The 19,550-nt window shown below is 38.8% G+C and overlaps 2 protein-coding genes across 2 annotated transcripts in view; one reads left to right on the top strand and one right to left on the bottom strand.

The window, feature by feature from the left end:
- The window catches only part of lats1 (large tumor suppressor kinase 1), a 310,530-nt gene that overhangs the window by 185,401 nt on the left and 105,579 nt on the right, over positions 1-19,550 (top strand). The window lies entirely within an intron of this gene.
- Positions 391-19,520, bottom strand: nup43 (nucleoporin 43). Its single transcript, XM_077219667.1, has 8 exons — positions 18,510-19,520; positions 18,295-18,417; positions 16,508-16,585; positions 16,254-16,416; positions 15,766-15,901; positions 14,200-14,351; positions 13,611-13,727; positions 391-2,176 (listed from the first exon to the last, which is right to left on the bottom strand). The coding sequence occupies exons 1-8, from the start codon at positions 18,627-18,629 to the stop codon at positions 1,947-1,949; spliced, it is 1,119 nt and encodes a 372-aa protein (XP_077075782.1). The 5' UTR covers positions 18,630-19,520; the 3' UTR covers positions 391-1,946.

Raw genomic sequence — 19,550 nt, 5'->3', positions numbered from 1 at the left:
ATGCCCCCTGCCCGCTCAAGAACATCCTCTGTTCAGTGCTCTAGACAGCGCTCATCTGGAAGCTCTTCTGCTTCCGCGTCAGCCTCAAGCAGCCTGAGCCAGCGGTGAAGCCGAAACCAGCCTGGCCGACTCGCTACAAACACCTAAAGCGTTAGGCCTTGCACCTGTGGTGTGGCCATGCTGCCACCCCAGCCGCGTTTATGAGTAAAATAAACACTGATGCACACTTCCAGTTCCCTAACAAACATTGCCCCCATTTTTCATGAGCTGAACTCAAAGATCTAAGACTTTTTCTATGTACACAATATTCTCTCAAATAGTGTTCACATCTGTCTAAATCTGTGTTAGTTATTTTACTTTAAAAATAATTTCAACAGAATTTAAAAAATATTTTGATACATTTTTTTTTATTAATACATTAGTATGCATTTACATTGCTTAATGCACATCTACTTCGACACATCATTTGTTGTCCATCGCTATGGTTATCATTATCAATCATTGCAATTTTGAGAGTAAATCCAACATTTATATGTGGATGTCCCTTCCAAAACCTTGCAACATGTATGGGGCCATTGGTCCTCTTAGAAACATGAAAAACAAAACTTTTATTCAAATTCTGAACAGATTATATATAGAAAAATTGTCATTAAATAAATAAACTAATACTCACTGGAACTAATACTTAAACCCATCATTGTTAGAAATACGGCAGCAATTTTGCTATACTGTTATTAAAATTAAGTATAACTCTAACCATAACATAAGCCTGGTAATTTAAATTTAAATTTTCCATATTGGCTGCTGCTCGTGAAAACAGATGATAAGAGACTGCTGTGTAGAGCTGTGAAAGAATCTCTGCCTACCTCTCCATCTTCGCCTAATGCTTCTGAGACCTATTGCTTACAAGTTGGTTATTAATATTTTATTTTGCATTTATCATTGCTAGTGGCAATTGTAGAAGTATAATGTTATTTATTGAAAATATTATTTACTATGACCAGAGGGGTTTGAGATATTAAATTATTATTATCATTGCATTCATTAGTCGCAACTAAAAAGACGTTTGAGTCCATTTTAAAGTCCAAGTCAATGCAAAACCTTTTTTCTTTACTCTTTTCAATTTGGTACTGAAATAGGGTTGGAACATTAATTTTGCTCTCAAAGTGCCCCATGGTTTAATCCTGTGGGGAAACTAGCGACGGCCTAGACTGCAGCACAGGCACAGTTCGGTGTTCACTACAGAAGCAAAGTGTAAGCAGTGGTATATGTCTGTTTACTTTCATTAATGGAGAAGCTGCAACAATGCTGACAAATAGACAGCTACTTTTGTTGCAACTGGACATTAAATGTGGACTTTAAATCCATCCGTCATGTTATGTCTGCTACTGGTATTATATGTATGAATATATTAATGTTTTTGGATATTCAAATATATTTATTATGACGATCTCTGTCCAACTCATTTGAGACTAGATAGCCTCACTTCTTTCATTAGAAGCTTAAAGCAATAAAGCTTTATTATATTAATTCTTAATTGATGCAAATAAACCGCTTATATAGATTTATCATCATCATAGGTGAAGGTTACTCTTTACAAAACAGCTGTTGTGGTCTGCATTAATGCAATGCATTATTACATTTTCGAAAAGGTACACATAAGGCTAGGCCATACGATAACACTAACTATTGTAGCTCTGTAAAGCCAATGCAACATTTTCAACATCAAAGTAAAAATTGGCTTTTAATAAACTATTTATAGATTAAGTAACTCTGCAAGAAATATGGTAAACCTTTATTATATCCCTATCACTGTATCCAAAACTTAAGAGTAATTCAATATACAATGCAATTTTAATGACTTAATTCAGGTTTAGTTTTAATCAATTGAACAAAGAAATTTCTTATATAAAAATATTCCAAACATTCTCGTTTTAGACGAGTAATCAAACAGGAACTTGTCTGTGGATGTACACAGCCTCCCCATCAGTCCCACATACTAAACACTGCTCAAGCACATCAAGACTGTTGACAGACAGTGTCTGGCTGGGCAGCATATGAGTCGCCTCCAGTCTATTTTTGCTGGAGTCCCCAGCAAGCCAGGCGCTGACCACCGAGTCATTCTCCCCTGCTTGTGGAACGGCACTATGCGAGATGACCCTGCTGTTCCAGCTCCCTGAAACAAACCAGGAAACAGAAAATGATATTAAGATAAAAAATACAATAAATAAAATGAGTACAGTAGGTTCTACACTACCTATCAGGTAAATCCCTGAATATCGAATTCATTTCTAATCATTTTAAATAACCAGCCAATTATTATTATTCTTTGGCATATCTCCATGAAGTTTATTACAAGAATTCAACGTAGGCTCTCGGATGAGTCGAGAGTCTCGAGACTAAACGCCATCTGTCTCTATCTTGCGCAATACTCATTAGAGCTTGTTGTCCAACGTCGTATCTCACCAGCACTGATGACATCAACGTTGTTCTCTTTTTCTGGTACCTTCTACTCTTCCGTGCAATGCGATGTTGGCAATCCTGTTTTTATCCTTAAGTAGTACATGATCAAGCTACTGGTGTTGTCTTTCATGTACTTTTAGCACAATCATTTCTATCTGATTGAGGGCCTTTCTGATGTCATTGTTTCTCATCTTGTCAATGATGCGAACGCCAAGTAGTCTTCTAAATACTGCAATCTCGAATACAACTAGTTGTTTCTCTTCAGCACTTCAGCAAGTGTCCATGCTTCAGAACTGTACAAGGCAGTCGGGAGTATGAGGGATTTGTACAGTGTCATTCTTGATGTTTTTGTTTTTCCAGATATTGTCCAGATCGCTCTACACTTTCAAGGCTGTGGCTGTTCTTATTCTGATGTCTGTAGAGCAGTCACAGTTTGCAGTCAGAGTCGTTCCAAGATACTTGAATCTTTCCATGTGCTGAAGTTCTTTCCCTCGAACAACAGTCCTTCCTTTTTTCTATTTTTCACAATTCTTTCAGATTTTGTACTTAGCAGCATCCACTCCGTTTTAGTCACTTATCACTTGCCCATACTTTGAGCTGATATTGTCGACTCTAACCTAAGCATGTCTATGTAATAGTGGCTTGGTTTGAAAAAGTTGTTAATTGTTCTGCTGTTTACACATGCGCCGAGGCTCTCCAGACCAATTAAGTGCCTCTCGCTTAATGTGTTCCAGAGACCGTAGATGTTGAAAAGATCTGGAGACAAAATGCAGTTGTTCTTTTTGCCCACATCTCGCCGTTAATCACCCAGCTTGAGGACTTCATGTCTTCTAAAGCCAAAAATCTCTTCAGCGGTTTTCTTTATTGTGCCATTGATAATGTCGAGTGCGTCATCCAAGCTGGATATAGCTAATATTAATAAAAATATAGACAAACTTTATATTACTGTAATTTTCTAGATTGGCAATGTGTGGATAACATTTTCTAATTATTTTTTTCAACAAACGTAATGATTTAATTTTTTTAACTTAAATTTGAGCAGTCAAATTAACTTTAAAGATGATGTACATTTTTCTTTTTCATGCATGAAGATAACATGGAAAACGTGCCATACTTTAGTGGAGGACTTCTGTCACCTAATGGAAAACACTTAACATGTAGACTATAACCAGTAGATGGCTGCAGAGGAGCAATCATTGGCTCATTTGCCAGTTTCACTCCCTTTTATAGTTCTTTTTTTGGTTTTGCTTTTGGATTTATAATAAAATTTATATTATAAAAAATTTGAGCAAGTTTATTGCACATGTATAGCAAGAGTAGGAAAAGTCACAAAGTCTCATGCCATTTAGATTAAAGGAATTTCATAAAATGTGAATTTTACAGTGAATGGGAAAAGGTCTTGAATTGCTCCCGCATATTATGTAAACTGTATTTATGACAAAAAATTGTTGTGTGTTCAGGCACATTGTTGGTGTGTTGCTATTTTGAGGCAACTGAAATATTATTTCAGATATTATATATCTGAAATATTATTTCAGAAACAAACTGATATTTGTTTAGTTATTTAAAGAGCGCGTTAGTAATGTGCGCCTATAGGCGGGTCCACAAGGCACGTACACTCTGCTTATTACACACGCTTTGTCCCGTATAAGGTCTACGCTTTTACTTTGTGCACCAGCAGATCTGTATCCTTGCCAGGAAAGCATTCAGTTTATCCGCTTGCAAATTCTGCCATGTAAATAGCGAAGCTGCCGTGCAGGAGAGCAAGTGGTTTTAAAGGGAATGAGAGATGAGACTCTGATTGATTTATTGCACGTTACGCCCAAAACACACCCATTACTCATTAAGAGTAGGGATGTCCCGATCCGATCCACAGCATCGGTATCGTGCCGATACTGGCCCAGTACGCTAGATCGGAGGGGAGAAAAAAAATATGATCCGATACCTATCCAACATCGCTTGAATATAGCATTTCCCTTGCTGCGACATCGAATTAAGCGGAGCATATTGGGCGGTTTTGCTATCAATTTTGCGGGCAAAAAATGGGTTTGGGCGGGTGGATAAAAATTGGGCTGGCTTCAGATCCTTCTTCCGGCGACCCTCTGTTCGGCATCTGTCTGTCTGTCTGTCTGACTGTCTGACTGACTGACTGACTGACTGACTGTCTGTCTGTCTGTCTGTCTGTCTGTCACACACACACATACACCCATACACAAACACTCCATCCCATTACCTTCGGTGTACTATAAACAAGGTTTTGCAATCCGTCTCCTCAGTTTATAAACCGTAGGCTGTAAACGTTAGGCTACACAGGATTTTGACGCATATCCAAGCAAGGGTTTGTGCAGAGTGTGGAGCGCGCACTGCATGGCACGGAGTGCGGGCTCGAACACTTCCGTTTTCCTTTCAATAGTGGAAACAACTTAAAATACTCTATCATTTTGGTCATACAGAAAATAACTCATTTATATATAACTTACGTCAATATATTTTTTTTTGCGCAGCTTTTGGTGTGTATACAGTTCAAATTAAAATGTTGGTGTTCAACTTTGCGTTTTAAAAATACAACAACCATTAATTTTTCGTTTTACGGGTTAAAAAGGAAAAACGAATGGACGCAAAAGTACAAGGATCAATGGGTAATTTTAAAGCTTAATTTTAAATTATTAACTTGAAACTTTAAGTAGCCTACTGAAGTAGCCTGCCTGCCGGTATTTTTTTTTTTGTAGTGTTTGAATAAAGGGTGTCAGTCTTTCATAATCAACTGTTGTTGTGGACTATATACTGGATAAGTATTTGGTCTCCATTTGAGTGAGATGTTTTTAGGTTGCTAATTGAGCAAAGTGCTTCCATATATTTTCTTAGGCCTAGTATTAGTTCAAGAATAAAATAGAATAAAATAAAAATATCGGATTAATATCGGTATCGCAAATAGCCAAAGCTGTGGCATCGGAAGTGAAAAAGTGGTATCGGGACATCCCTAATTAAGAGAATAGGGACAACCCTTTTAGAACATGCGCTGGGTGCGCCGACGATTATTCCCATCGTTAAACTAGCAAAAGTGGACTCGGACGCACTTGCGCCATGCACTTTAGACCATGCGCTTAGATCGTTAAAATAGGGCCCATTGTCGTCTGCTTTTGACGCTGGTGCTGCTACGTATTGAAGAAATCACTGAACGCAGACTAAAATGAAGGGAATGAGCTAAAGCTTGCTGCCGGTATCATGTGAGTTTTAGGCAACGTCTACATTAATCTGGATTTGAAAATGGCATTTTCATTTCACTCTCAGTCCACACTGGTGTTTTCCAAAAGTATCTCATCCACACGAAACGTGACAAAACACTAAATTCACCTTCCTATGCATGCGTGAAACCTCATAAAAGCTCACTGGGATGATACAGATGGAACAGACAAAGTTCTCATGCAATTCTTCTGCCAGGATCATTTTATTTAGCAAAATATCTCACCAATCACTGATTCGTCCAGGTCGCACTCACTCACCATTATATGTTTGGTCTAAAACGCAACTGCTCACATGTTTTGCCGCCTGACAGCGAGTAAGTTGTCTGTCATCTTTGCAGGACTACGATATAAATTGTACAAATATTTAGTGGATCAATATGAGTCACGACTAAACATGCGTCATCGTTTTAAAATACCTGTTTTCACAGTCCACACTACAACACGAAAATACCATTTTCAAATTTATCCACTAAAGCGTTTTCAAAAAGCTCTGTTTTCACAGAACAAAAACAGTCTCAGTGTGGACTGAAGGACAAAGATGCATTTTCAAATGAAAACGAATTGGTGTATACAAAGCCCTAAAAGGGAACTGAGACTATCACGAATTAGTATACATATATTACGGAGTTAATAGCAATTTTTTTAGGGAGGCTGGGTGGAAATTTAGGGGGGGACTAAAGCCCTTCTAAAATGGGCCTTGTGATGCCCCTGCTATAGCCCATATGCTCAGACCAACCGGGCTAGTTTTGCATCTTGTGCAACTTAAGTGGAATTCAAATTGTTATACCATTGTGCAGAAAACAATTGTAGGATTGAAATCCAAGAAAGTTAATTATATGGAAGTGCGCAATAGAAAAAAAAGGAACAAAAGATAAACAAACAGCTTTGCTGTGAAGCATCTCGAGTCAAAAACCACTGGTAATATTGGGATAAGAGACAGCAAAACATGAACAAAAACTTATTGAGTGCACCAATAAAAATACTATTTTTTACCTTTACAAAAAAACTGGCTCACCAAAAGCAACAACAAATATTTTTAGTCCATCAGCATGGCCCTGTTGACAGAAATGCAATATCATATACATAACTATGTTTTCAGTTGTGTATAAAGATCTTACTTAATGAACCGTTATGTTTTTATTACCTTAGAATAGGCCAAATAACCTTAGAATCTGTTCTTTCTTGATAACAGACCGCTGCTAAGTATAGGGCATTTCAGAATGTTTGTAAACAATAGGCTCCAAGATACTTCCGGGTGGCAGAACGCGAGCAGCTTCTACTGACCAATTCTACTGGCTAATTTTGAGCCCGATTTAAACCCAACCATTTTTAATAAGTGGGTTGTTATAACTGACGTTCTCAACTACTTTCTATGTTACTTTCTCCCACCCGCAACATTTATGTATTGTCCTGCTCCCGCCCACAAATAGACTTTTTTTCTGTACCTCCAAATACTTTCAGTTAGCCTATGTGTCGCCATCATGCACATCAACATAATGCTCCTGATAAATGATTTGTTATTAAATAATAACACACAAACCACTGTTATAACATAAATCAAGCAGATACTGCGTGCATGGTTTGGCATGACTGAATGCGCGCAAAGTGCGCTCCCTTAAAAATTCCTAAAAAGCTAACATCAGTTCATCGCGATCTCACACATCTCTGTTATTATCAATGAAGCTGACTGCACAATGAATCTTTCATAATATATACACTTTGTTTGTTATAATTAGAGGATTTGCCAGCATGCAGAATTCAGCTCTGAACAAAAAGTCCGTTTTGAGCGGTGATGGGAGTCTATATTAAATAATTCTGATTGGCCATTGCGTTCAAGAAATCAACACATATGTCTGTGATTGGCTACATCGCTCAACGCTGCAAATATTTTATAAAACAAAACTCTGGCCTGTAAATCATTTCTATTTTGTTTTAGTTGTTTTTGTTGGTTTTCTGCAACAGATGAATATAAATTTATTAGTTTCTATATGTTTTATTCATAGATATTTCTAGCGGGAGTCCCGCGAATCGTTTTATTCTCCCGCACACACAGAGTGAGTGCATTACCGCCCGCACTCATGTCGGCCATTAAATCTAGTCCCGACTCCCGCGTCGCACTCTTTTGCGTTGGGAGTGCACGTTTCTAGATCAAAGAATCTAAGCTCTAATGATCATGTTAACTAAGTCTGAATTTCCATCACGTCTGTTTTTTAATCAACTGTTGAAATTTAGATTAGACTACTGCCGACGGTGTCTCCCTTCCATAGGGCTGGGTATCGTAACAAAATTTTCGATACCGATACCTTGACTTCGATACCGGTTCCTGAACGATACTTTTTTCGATACCAATTTTATCCATATAACATTACCTTAAAAAAAAAACTTTTATATTTTACACTCATATTTTGAGTCTGTAAAAAAGCACCAGTGCTAAAGTTTTCTATGTTTCCTAATCATTTAACAACATGTATTCTTTACTTCAATGAGCTCATTGTTTCTGCCTTAACTTAATGCATTGTTTAACAACGAAACTGAATGAAAATTAATTAAAATGCATTACACACAGTCACCTCTGATAACAGATCACTCTAAATTGTAATTTAGACACATGTATTTTCTGTAAAGCTCCTTTGAAACGATATGTATTGTGAAAAATGCTATACAAATAAATGTGAATTGAATTAAATATAGGCTACTGGGGTGCGGGATATATGCCTCGCGCTCAGCACACATGAAGCTTGCCGCAAAGCACTGGCAAAAGTAGCCTAATAATTATGGATGTGTCGGGAAACGATAGCAAGGAGAAATATTTTAATTGTTTATTAATGAACAAGTGTTTACAAAACGTGTTGGCTACAAAGATGATTATTGCTAATTTGCGATGCTGACTCGTCATCCCTGCAGTAGTGAACGTGCGCGCGTCTATATGGATTAGGTAATCAAACTATTTATTTCTAATCGTTTCATTTAAAAGTAGACATATTTTGAACATATATAGAACTATTTCTCATGTTTGTGAGGCAAGTATCCTATACGCTGAGTTTTGGTTTATATGTGACGCGCTCCAGTTCTTGTAGTCGAAGGCGGATAAACTTTCTACTCTCGAGTGTATTCTGTGCGCTTTTAAGTGCCTTGTCAGATTTACTGTGTTGCCGGTCTTGCCAGCAAATATCTTGTCGAAAATATTGCATTGTGTGCTTATGGCATAGAGTCGGGTACATAGGTACACTTTTGATCATTTCTACATATTTTCTATCCATCTGGGTTGGACGCTCACACACACACACACACACACACACACACACACACACACACACACACACACACACACACACACACACACACACACACACACACACACACACACACACACACACACACTACAGCCTCATGTGAGACGAGCCAAGTCTCTGGGCGGCCGCGTAAACTAGTGTTTTTCCGCCACAGCCAATCATGCTGCATGTTTATTGTTTGACTGACGTTGACGAGATTAACCACTTAGGTACCGAAACTTGGTACCGAAAAACAAGACATGTTTCGGTACTCGGTAGTATCGAGGCAATTCGGTCGGTACCTAAAAAGTACCGAACTCGGTACCCAGCCCTTCCGCTTCCAAGCAATTTACTAGTGTTGCCATAGGAACGCTTCAGCTTTTGCCACCCGGAAGAACGTCTATTACTGTTGTGACATCATGGTGAATTGTCGTATAACACACCGTTTCCATGAAAAACAGAGCGTTGCCATGGACAGTTCTGTTAACTCTGGAGCAATACAATCGTTTTTAAATCAATAAACTCTTTTAAATTAATATTTTGTATCAAATTATTGATTTATTTGGTAGGTAGCCATGTAATAAGCAAGATAACGTAGAGCGAGGCGGTTGTTATAGCGAATACAACCCCTTCAGGCTGATTCGCGGCCCTGATCAGCCTGTCGGGGTTGTATTCGCTATAACAACCGCCTCGCTCTACATTATCCCTTATGCTTGGCTCACACTACAGGAGTTTTAGGGCCGATTTCCCCCTCCCGAGAATCGGAGAAAATATCTTGTCGAGGACCTCGATCAGTTCCGATGTTCGGCACAGATTATCTGGTAATGTGAGGCGTTCACAGATCGAATCTTGCACCTCCCGAACTGCTCTCACACTAATCGGTAGGGCTGTGTTGAAAAAATCGATTCACCAATTCTGAATCGATTTTAATATTAATTTCTAAAGATCGATCTGTAACTCAGAGGATCGATTTAATAATAGGCTTACATTTTCCCCTAGAACTTTAACTTGCCGCGACTGGGAGATCCCTGTATGCGCATTGAAAGGCTTTCACTCAGCGCGCACATTGTTACGACAACGGGCTTTGAGTGAGTCATTAAACCGTTCATTCAACGAACGCGTTCAAAAAAGCTGATTCATTAAAAGAGATGTAATGAAACAATGTGTTAATTATTTTTAACTTTGAGTTAATTATTTTTAACTTTGAGTTTGACTTTTCAAGGCTCAGCTGAGCAATGCGTCGCATGGGTAACGCTGAAGCTGATGCTTCACTTATTAGAGACCAATAATGCATTGATTCAATGCGTGACTCGCTGATTTTATTTTCCCGCGGCTTCCTCGCGCTGTGGAATGCTGACCAGCGCTGCTGCTGACGCGCATTTATGGTAAATACCCGTGACGTGAAAGTTAGAAGGATGATACGACAAATTTTTCGCTTTCCTTTGATACGGCAATACGAATTTTCACAAATACATATGACTTCAAAGACAGACGCAGGTAATCGCACGCGCTCTGCCGATCTCTCTCATTCACTGTCTGTGCGAAGCCTCTGTAGGCTACACATCACCACGATAAACAGTCTTGTTTGTTATCATTATGAACTTGTTTAACATTCAATACACATGCATGAAGTTCAAAACAAGAAGGGTATAGCCTTATAAAAAAGCGTGAATATCGCGGTTGCTGCGGTTACTTGCAATCCTCTGCGGTTGACTTGTCAGTAGCGCGGTACTACAAGATTGCGGTAGCCTAATCGCGATAGCCCTAGTACTGCTGCTGAAATACCTCTGCGTCCTCTGTCGTCTACACCAGTGCAAGTTTGTGAAAGCAGTTGTATCAACACTCTGGAAGGGGGATTGTTCTTTACAACCATCAATACTCCATTAATTTGCAGTTAAATGTCTATAATAATAGTATCAATATGTTGCATAACTACAGTCCTGTAATTCAGGTAACAGCTGGAAAAAATGCTTTTTTCTAAAACACTTATCTAAATCTCGAAGATCGGATCAGATCGGATCGAATCGAATAATGATAATCGATTCAAGATCTTGAGAATCGGAATCGAATCGATTCTTGAAATTTGAATCGAAACCCAGCCCTACTAATCGGGCTCGTCCCGATCATATCAAAAGTGTTTGATATTTATCGGGATGAGCAAGATTGTGATTACGTCAGTACTCTCACAATAGCCAATAAGAAACAAATTGGGCTGTCGTGATGAAGGAATTTCCATTGAGGTAATTTTGAGTGACTCAACAGCGTTATATGCGGTATTATCTTTATTTATTTATTTATGTATCGCTAAATAAATAAGTGTGTAAGTGCACGAATACTAGTACATGTTCAGTAATGAAACCGAAACTAAAAAGCGAATTGAAACGAAGTTGAGTAAATAGAAGATACAATGTCAAAATAAGGGTCCACATAATGTAATAACATAAACCTGACAATAAGCTTTTTAGACCATTGTTATATAACAGTTAGTTGCGATCCTTGAATCTCACTTTACGAGAGGCTTTCTGCTGATATTTCACCAGTGTCGCTATTGCTCGTCTCTGCGTGTTATAAACTGTCACTCAGTGCAGTTACATTGTTACGACACTAGGTGGGCAAGGGACTGCCTTTGAGCGAGTCATTAAACTGTTCATTCAACCGAAATGTAAAAAAAATGCAGATTCATTCAAAGATATATGTAATGAAACAAGCTGTTAATTATTTTAAATATTTAATTTTAACTTTAAGCTCCACTTTACAAGGCTCAGCTGAGCAGCAATGCGGAGCAAGGGCAACGCTGAAGCTGATGCTTTACTACATAGAGATCAATGGCATTGATTCATTGTATTGACCAGAGCTGACGCCATTCATTAGAAATATCCTTAAATGTTAAAAGGATGATTTTTTTCGCAATTTTCAAATCTTGTAGTGTGAGCATGTTTAAAGGGTTAGTTCGCCCATTTAAGACATGAAATTGTATGCAATCCTTACAAGCACTATAGTGCATACACACTGACCCACTCTGTAGTCACCTCCCTGGTCAGAGTTCTTGCCGCTGGAAGTTTTTCAATAAAGTACTCCCAGGTTATTTTCCGGGGCCACAAAACTGTGCGTTTTTACGTGAAAAAATGATTTGTGTTTCAAAGCTTGATTAATTTACCACACAAAAAACACACCGGTCAAAATTCATACCTCAGATTTAATTGGCACTATTTTATATCCATTTCTATCAATCCGCGCTGCTGTCAACGTCAACAGTGCGCACGTTCCGATCAGCTGTTTCATAGTTTTTACACAATCGATTGATACCGACATAACTTCGGCCAGAATTAACATTGGTGTGAACTTGTAAATTCCCAGGCTGTAACCACAAGGATGTGCCGGGATCACCGTTCAGATTCCATAGTTTTCCTGTTTCGAATATAACTATGAGACAGCTTTGGCTGGTTGCCATCGGCTACTCTGCGGGACTAAAATATCCAGAATAAAGGATTTTAGTGTGTGTAGTGCTCACTTCAGCGAAGACGATTACATCCCCAACCAAGGAGGAAAAGGAAAATTAAAGAGTTTTGCTGTGTCAGTACCACGGGTAAGCTCTATTTACTAACTTTATGATCCCCTGTCTAAACTGTACGGTAAACAAGCTGATGTTTAGATTCCATTATAAAACACGTGAAAAGAGGTCTAATATAAAAACAGTATATAGGGATATTGGTACAATTTGCTGAGAAAACTATTTGATTGAACACACACACAATTGAGGTTTTGTGTTGCAATCAATAACATTTGATTTGATCTTGTATACTCTGGTTCATAAAGGTATCCCTTTGTCGTTGAGCTAAAATTACTTTCATCATCTGATCCGTCTGACAGTGTGCTAAAATTGGTTTCATCATCAGAAGTTTCGCAGTCAGACATGTTGTCAGCGAGTCCCGCTATCAACAGCTGATCGGAACGTGCGCACTGTTGACGTTGACAGCAGCGCGGATTGATAGAAATGGATAGAAAATAGTGCAGATTAAAACTGAAGTATGAATTTTGACCAGCGTGTTTTTTGTGTGGTAAATTAATCAAGCTTTGAAACGCAAATCGTTTTTTCACGTAAAAACGCACAGTTTTGTGGCCCCGGAAAATAACCGGGAGTACTTTATTGAAAAACTTCCAGCGGCCAGAACTCTGACCAGGGAGGTGACAACAGAGTGGGTCAGTGTGTATGCACTATAGTGCTGGTAAGGATTCCATACAACTACATGTCTTAAATGGGCGAACTAACCCTTTAAGATTTTCAGGGAAGAAAATCTACAAAGATTCTCCTTAAGTGTGTGCTGCAAAATCGGTTAGGATTTTAAAACTCCTGTAGTGTGAGCGAGGCATTATTTAACAAATACAACTTTTGTTGTACAAATCAACAAATAATATATTATTAAATTTTGAAATTAATATTAACTAAGATTAATTCATGCTGTAGAAGTGTTAGTTCTTAGTTCATGTCAACTAAGGTAGTGTTAACTAATGAACCTTAATGTAAAATGTTACGAAATATTTAAGCTAAAAATTAGACAGACAGATAGAAAGACAGATTTATAGATAGAATTATCATTATTAAAATAGCTGTGAAGGAGTGTTGGCTTACTCTGAAGGAGTGTGCTCATGTCTGATCCTGAAGTCGTCTCCCAGTGTAGCAGAGACCCATCCTCTGAGCATGTAAACAAATGATTGGGGTTTGATGGATGAAAATGTACTTCCCACACTGTAGAAAACAGAAAACAGATGAGACGTACAGATATATTGTTACACCACTACTCTTTATGACATCATCGTCCAGAACATGAAATCATTTTTGGAAAATAACAGCACAAATATCGTTAAGTATTAGCATTAGCTATGATCAATTCCGTGATTGTCTAACATTAATTATTTATTTCCATCCCGTTGCAATGATTAACAGAGAAACAGAGTTGATAGTACAAAACACATGTATTGTTCACAACGAAGATATATAACATGCATTCAGAAAATAGGGTGAATTTTCATTTCATGTTGACAAAGTTCAAGAGCATTTTTCTGAACTCAAACATAGTTCAGAAAAAGCTTATTGGTCAGGTAGTATGTGTGTTATTACACGTGTGTAATAAGCAAGTTTATTTTTTCAGGTAGTATTTGTGTTTACAGAACTCAAACAAATTTATTTTTTAAAAGTTGCGTAATTCAAAGGTACTGACTTTCTGCTGAATGGGCCTCTATGAGAGAGAATGGCGTATTGCCCTGTCTCACATCCCAGATACACAGCATCCCGTCCTGCCCTCCTGTGGCCACTATGTGCTGCTGGTTCGGGTGTTTATCAACACAGTGCAAGGGCACTCTGTCCCCGGTGCTGCATGAACAGAACATATATCAAAAGAGAATAAGATAACAGAAAAGAAACCAACTTATGGTCTAACTTTTAGATCCTCTAGAGTGAATTCAGATAAATTGGGCCTCTTATTGATATTGATATGACTGACTCAAAATGCTGGCAAATAAGCAATTTCTTATCCTAAAAAGTTAAAACATTGCAAGAAATGTTTTTTGTTGAAGTATTAAAGGAGCATTGCGTAGCTTTTAACTTAAAAAAATCTTTAAGATAGAGTTTTCATTTGTACATTTATGAGCCAACCATAATGTAATAGAAAGAATGACACCTTAAAGGAGAACTCCGGGCAATTTTTAAGTTAATCTTGATCGTTATACCTTTGTGAGTACTGTCTATAGAAAAAAAAGCGAACCGGACTGGTGCTTGTAACACGGATCTGTTCCCGCAAATGCCCAATCACCAAATGTTGCAATCACCAATCCGGTTCATTTTTTTTTCTATAGACAGTACTCACAAAGGTATAACGATCAAGATTAACTTAAAAATTGCCTGGAGTTCTCCTTTAATATCCACCACGGTTGCCTCTATCAGCCTGTAGGCTCAATTGTGTGAGAGGAGTCGGGTCCGAATTGGCAGGAAAATTCACAAAATGTGACGTCATGCGCGTTCTCGTCTACTTGGGCTTACATCCGGCCATTAGTAAGCAGCGGCAAATCCGGCAATCGCTAGCAGTACCGTGAATCAAATGGACTCTGCAGACGGAAAGAAGCGACCAGCCTCCAGTACAATCCAGACACCCACAGCAACTCTTCGTAAGTAAAAAAAAAAAAGCCCATCTAGTGCCGCCAAGATAGAGAGTGACCGGCATCTGGCAAAGACAAGAGTCAACATTGGAGCGGCTTTTGATTCTTGGATTCTTGGAGGGAGCTCCGGTCAGCGCTGGGTATAAAAACAGACCCCGAGCTGGCTTTCTTTTTACTGCAAAGGTAAGACATAGTTACAGGCCATTTTGCAATACATTATTTTATTGTTTTTGTTTTTATTGTTTACGAGTGTGCACCGCGAAACAAGCATGAGACTGCCTGCAGTTTCTCTAACGGCCACTGGTGTCAGTAACGGTTAAAAATTTCAGAACCTACGCAATGCTCCTTTAATGTTAATTTACAATTCATTGTAAAATGTAATGCAGTAATTTGTGAAAGTGGCTATTGAGTGGATTTTCTTTTTTTTACATTGCGCAAATTAAAACTAGGAAATTAATGAAAATGACTCACTGGTCCTAAAATTAGGCGATTTCTTCATGCAAAATAATATTTCTTTTTCTACTTTGATTTTGATGTGATCGGATGCGTTTTCCCGAAATTCAAATGAATGCCGTTTTTATTCGAAGACTAATTTGAATATGTTTCCTTAATCTAGTATGAGTAAAGCATACAGAGAGAGAATTTGTGCAGGACTGTCGCTCTGCTGTCTGAAGTCCCACATCTTCAGCTGACCGATGGAGTTAACCGTGAGGACTTCAGTCGTCCTTAGAAACGTCACGGCATGAATCGTACTGCTATCTGCATTTTCTGTTGAAAGACAATAACACGGTGCTATTAGTCCTAATTCCATGATTCAAAACACATATGCATTGAAGGTCAAATGTAACTAAATGACATATTGACAGGAAAAAAAATCCTATGGAAGTCAATGGCTATTGCCAACGGTCTGGTTACCAACATTCTGTAAAATATCTTCTTTTGTGTTCAACAGAAGAAACAATGATTCATTCAGATTAATTATACATGCAGTGCAGCAATTAACATTTTGTCAGAACCTCTAGTAAATTCCATGTTATTTTGTTTAGTTCTCTCTTCAGAATCGTGGGAGATTGTGCACACTGGATTGTCTGTGGTACAAAGAAAGCCACAAAACACTTACCAATAACACGTACGACTTCGGTCTGATCTGCCTTGTAAAGAACAACTCGCCCGTCCTCACCCACTGACACTATCTCAGGGCTTCTGCACACGACTGAGGTGCAGGGCGCATCATCACAGGAGTATTGATGAGCTCTCTCCCACACATGAGCCGACGACAGAGACTAAACAACACAACACACTGGTTTTACCGTGCACAATGAAATCTATCAGATGATGCAAATATCATTAAAAACAAACAAACATAGCAAATACCTGACAGTCAGACTGAAGCTTGAAAATCGTCACAGCCCCACTTGATGATGCAGAAACGAGCCTGTCTTGATCTAGAAACTGCACAGATTATGCAAATGACATTTTAATTCATCTCAAACTCATCCAAAAATGAAAGATCTCATTCTCTTTTCTCACTGCATCACACACTGGATTTAAAGCATGGGTTGAAACAGAGTCCTGCATGCAGGCCGCTAATATTTGATGTAACGGGTGCAATAATAATAATAATATTTCCGTTGACATTTGCGGTGCGGGTTGGGAATCAATAGGCAACCCGCTGCTCTGCACATTTTGTATGTCTCTCTTATCTGACACACTCAGTTCAGATCAAGGAGTCTCTCCTAACGAGCTGGTGATCTGAATCAGGTGTTTTAAATAAGGAGACATAAAAAATGTGCAGAGCAGTGGGTCCTGAGGACTGGAGTTGAGAACCACTGGACTACACGGCATTCCTCCAGGGTTGCTGAAGTCACTAACCCCAATAAACCCCTCCCCCGAGAATAATAAATAAGGGTGAGGCCATTTTTGCTTTGGAGAAGAGTTGTTGTGGTATACTAGGCTGTTGTTGCCACAATGCCGTCGAAGCGCTGTAATTTTCATCCGGATTGCAGGTCCACTTTGTTCAGCCTTCCTAGGGTCGGGAGAGTTAGGGATCAATGGTTAATTTATTTTTAACAAGATCCCTCATAATTATGACCCAAATCTCGCTCTCTGTGCTGCACACGGAGGAAAGCTTCCACAATCTTCGCGAGTTCAATGCAGGATTCGCACAACGGCTTGTCCTGAAAGATGGAGCAGTTCCAACTTTAAGAACAGAAGCTGTTGTTTACGGGCCACAACCTGTAAATATGATTTATTTTTCGTCGATTTATTTTCCTGTAATAATTTGTATTGTTAATTGTACGTTGCAGCAAGGAAGTAAACAAATGGCAACGCTGTTTGGCTCTGCAAACCAGCTTGCTAAATGCTCATTCAAACCTAACGTTACAAACTTTTTTAAATCTCAACAGCGAACTTGGAATTAGTGTTAATTATTCTTTGATTAGAACTTTTATGTATTGTTTATCACATGCTTGTTTATCTACAGGCATGCTAAACATGGTTCTGTGTTTGATTTGCCTAACTTACTGTAGTAAAGCCAATGTTTAGTGTTCGTTTTGGGTTAATAGTTCTGGCGAAAATATCAAAAAAAAAGATATTTCAAAGAATGTCGGTAACCAGACAATTATCAGCCACCACTGACTTCCATCGCAGGAAAAATCAAATAGGCTACACTGGAAGTCAGTGGTGCCTCACAATTGTCTGGTTACCAACATTCTTCGAAATATCTTTTTTTGTGATCACCAGAAAAAGAAACTCATACAGGGTTGGAACAACATGAGGGAGACTAATGAGTGAACCAATCCCTTTACGAACTGCGGGTGTGCGGGACAGGACCAGTGCAGGACTCCTTGGGGGATTTGGCCTACATTTTAAGTTTAGATTTACACAAGATATTAAGAGATGCACATACGTGGCTAAAAGCCGTTTCAGTCATGTTTGCAAGCGTTTGAGCTCCTATTTGAGATACAGTGGGTATTTTCAGTGACTAAAATGCATTAAAATGTTTCTCAAAGTTAACCCTTTCAACAAAAAAAGAAAAGAAAGTAGTGAAGGGCACAGCTGCCCCCGATCTCCCCTAACATTACTCAGAGAACACTGCACCTGTTTACAGTGCGCAAGTGTGTGTGTAGTGTGTGTGTGTGTGTGTGTGTGTTGACCCTCACCTGCAGGTCCAGCACGTCTCCATCATGCTGGGAGTCGCACAGTAACTGAGGCTCTTCATCAAACTCTCCATCCATGTTTGACACTCCATGATCGCCCACCGACCATATCGACACTTTGTTATTCTGAACACACACAACGAATGCCGATTAACACCGAAACATGAGTGTGTTTGAGACATGTAGTGAAACTCATCTGAACTAGCGCTGGGTCTCGCCTCGTTGTCCCAGGATCCCGTGGCGAAAAGCTCCGGCTGCTGCAGCGAGGCCGCAGAAACGGGCCGCCAGCGCGTCTTGCTGATCTTCTGAGAGATGTATTTGGCGTTGATGGAGTCCATTTGGTCTCACTGGTGTTGTGTTGTTGATCAGTTTAGCGTGCTTCACATGTAGCAGAATGTATCCCGCCACCTCCGCCTGCGTTCGCCTAGTATGGCGGCCTCAGAGGGCCAAACGCGATTCGGATTCATAAAAACTAATATTATGCTGATTAAAAATGAAAATATTTGTAGTATTATTATTATAAAAGAGAATTTAAAAAGATAAAATAAGAGTTCCCCTAGTAGTTTTAGAGTTTCACGGCGCATTAATAATGTAATATTTTTACGTATTATTATTATTACCGGTATTATTATTACGCGAATATTTAAGTAAAGCTTCATGAAGCGAAGATAAATACAATAGAACATTTTCACATTTCCGGGTTTCTTGGAAGCGGAAGTCGTCATTGTTGGGTAAACTTCTACAGCGACGAATGAGAGAAAACATTAAATATATTTTTTGTGTAAAGAAAAACTCCACAATAGTGTTTTCACAACTTTCAAAAACAGTTCAAAAAATAGTGAGAGATTAATATCAACATTGCGGATTTTCAATGTAACCACGGTCTGTGAAAAAGGTCCATTTGAAACTTTTTTGCCTTGTAGTGATCATTCGCAGAACTCCTGCATTATTTACTGATTAAAAAATTTAATCTGAGAAGAAAGAACACTGTGCTTTATAAATCCCTTATGCCAATAGCTCCCATTTACATCATTCCACTATTAGGTTTAAAAATGTATTTCGTTTTGCATTTAGAAAACGTGCCAAATCATAATGCCTTACGTCACCCTGATAATGCGCTCGTGCTTTCCTCCTGCTGGCACCGCAGAGCAGAGCGAATCTATCGCTATCTAGAGTTGCCAAGGCTGAAAATGCACACAAATGTGCTCATAATACGGCTGAAAATATGACCGTGCGGAATGAATGACGCAGAGGTGAGC

Source organism: Siphateles boraxobius, unplaced genomic scaffold (assembly GCF_051911475.1).
Source record: "Siphateles boraxobius isolate OS27281-9 unplaced genomic scaffold, OSU_SipBor_1 8, whole genome shotgun sequence".
Classification (NCBI taxonomy): domain Eukaryota; kingdom Metazoa; phylum Chordata; class Actinopteri; order Cypriniformes; family Leuciscidae; genus Siphateles; species Siphateles boraxobius.
Note: the sequence above shows the minus strand (reverse complement) of the source record. Positions and strands in the feature narration are given on the sequence as shown.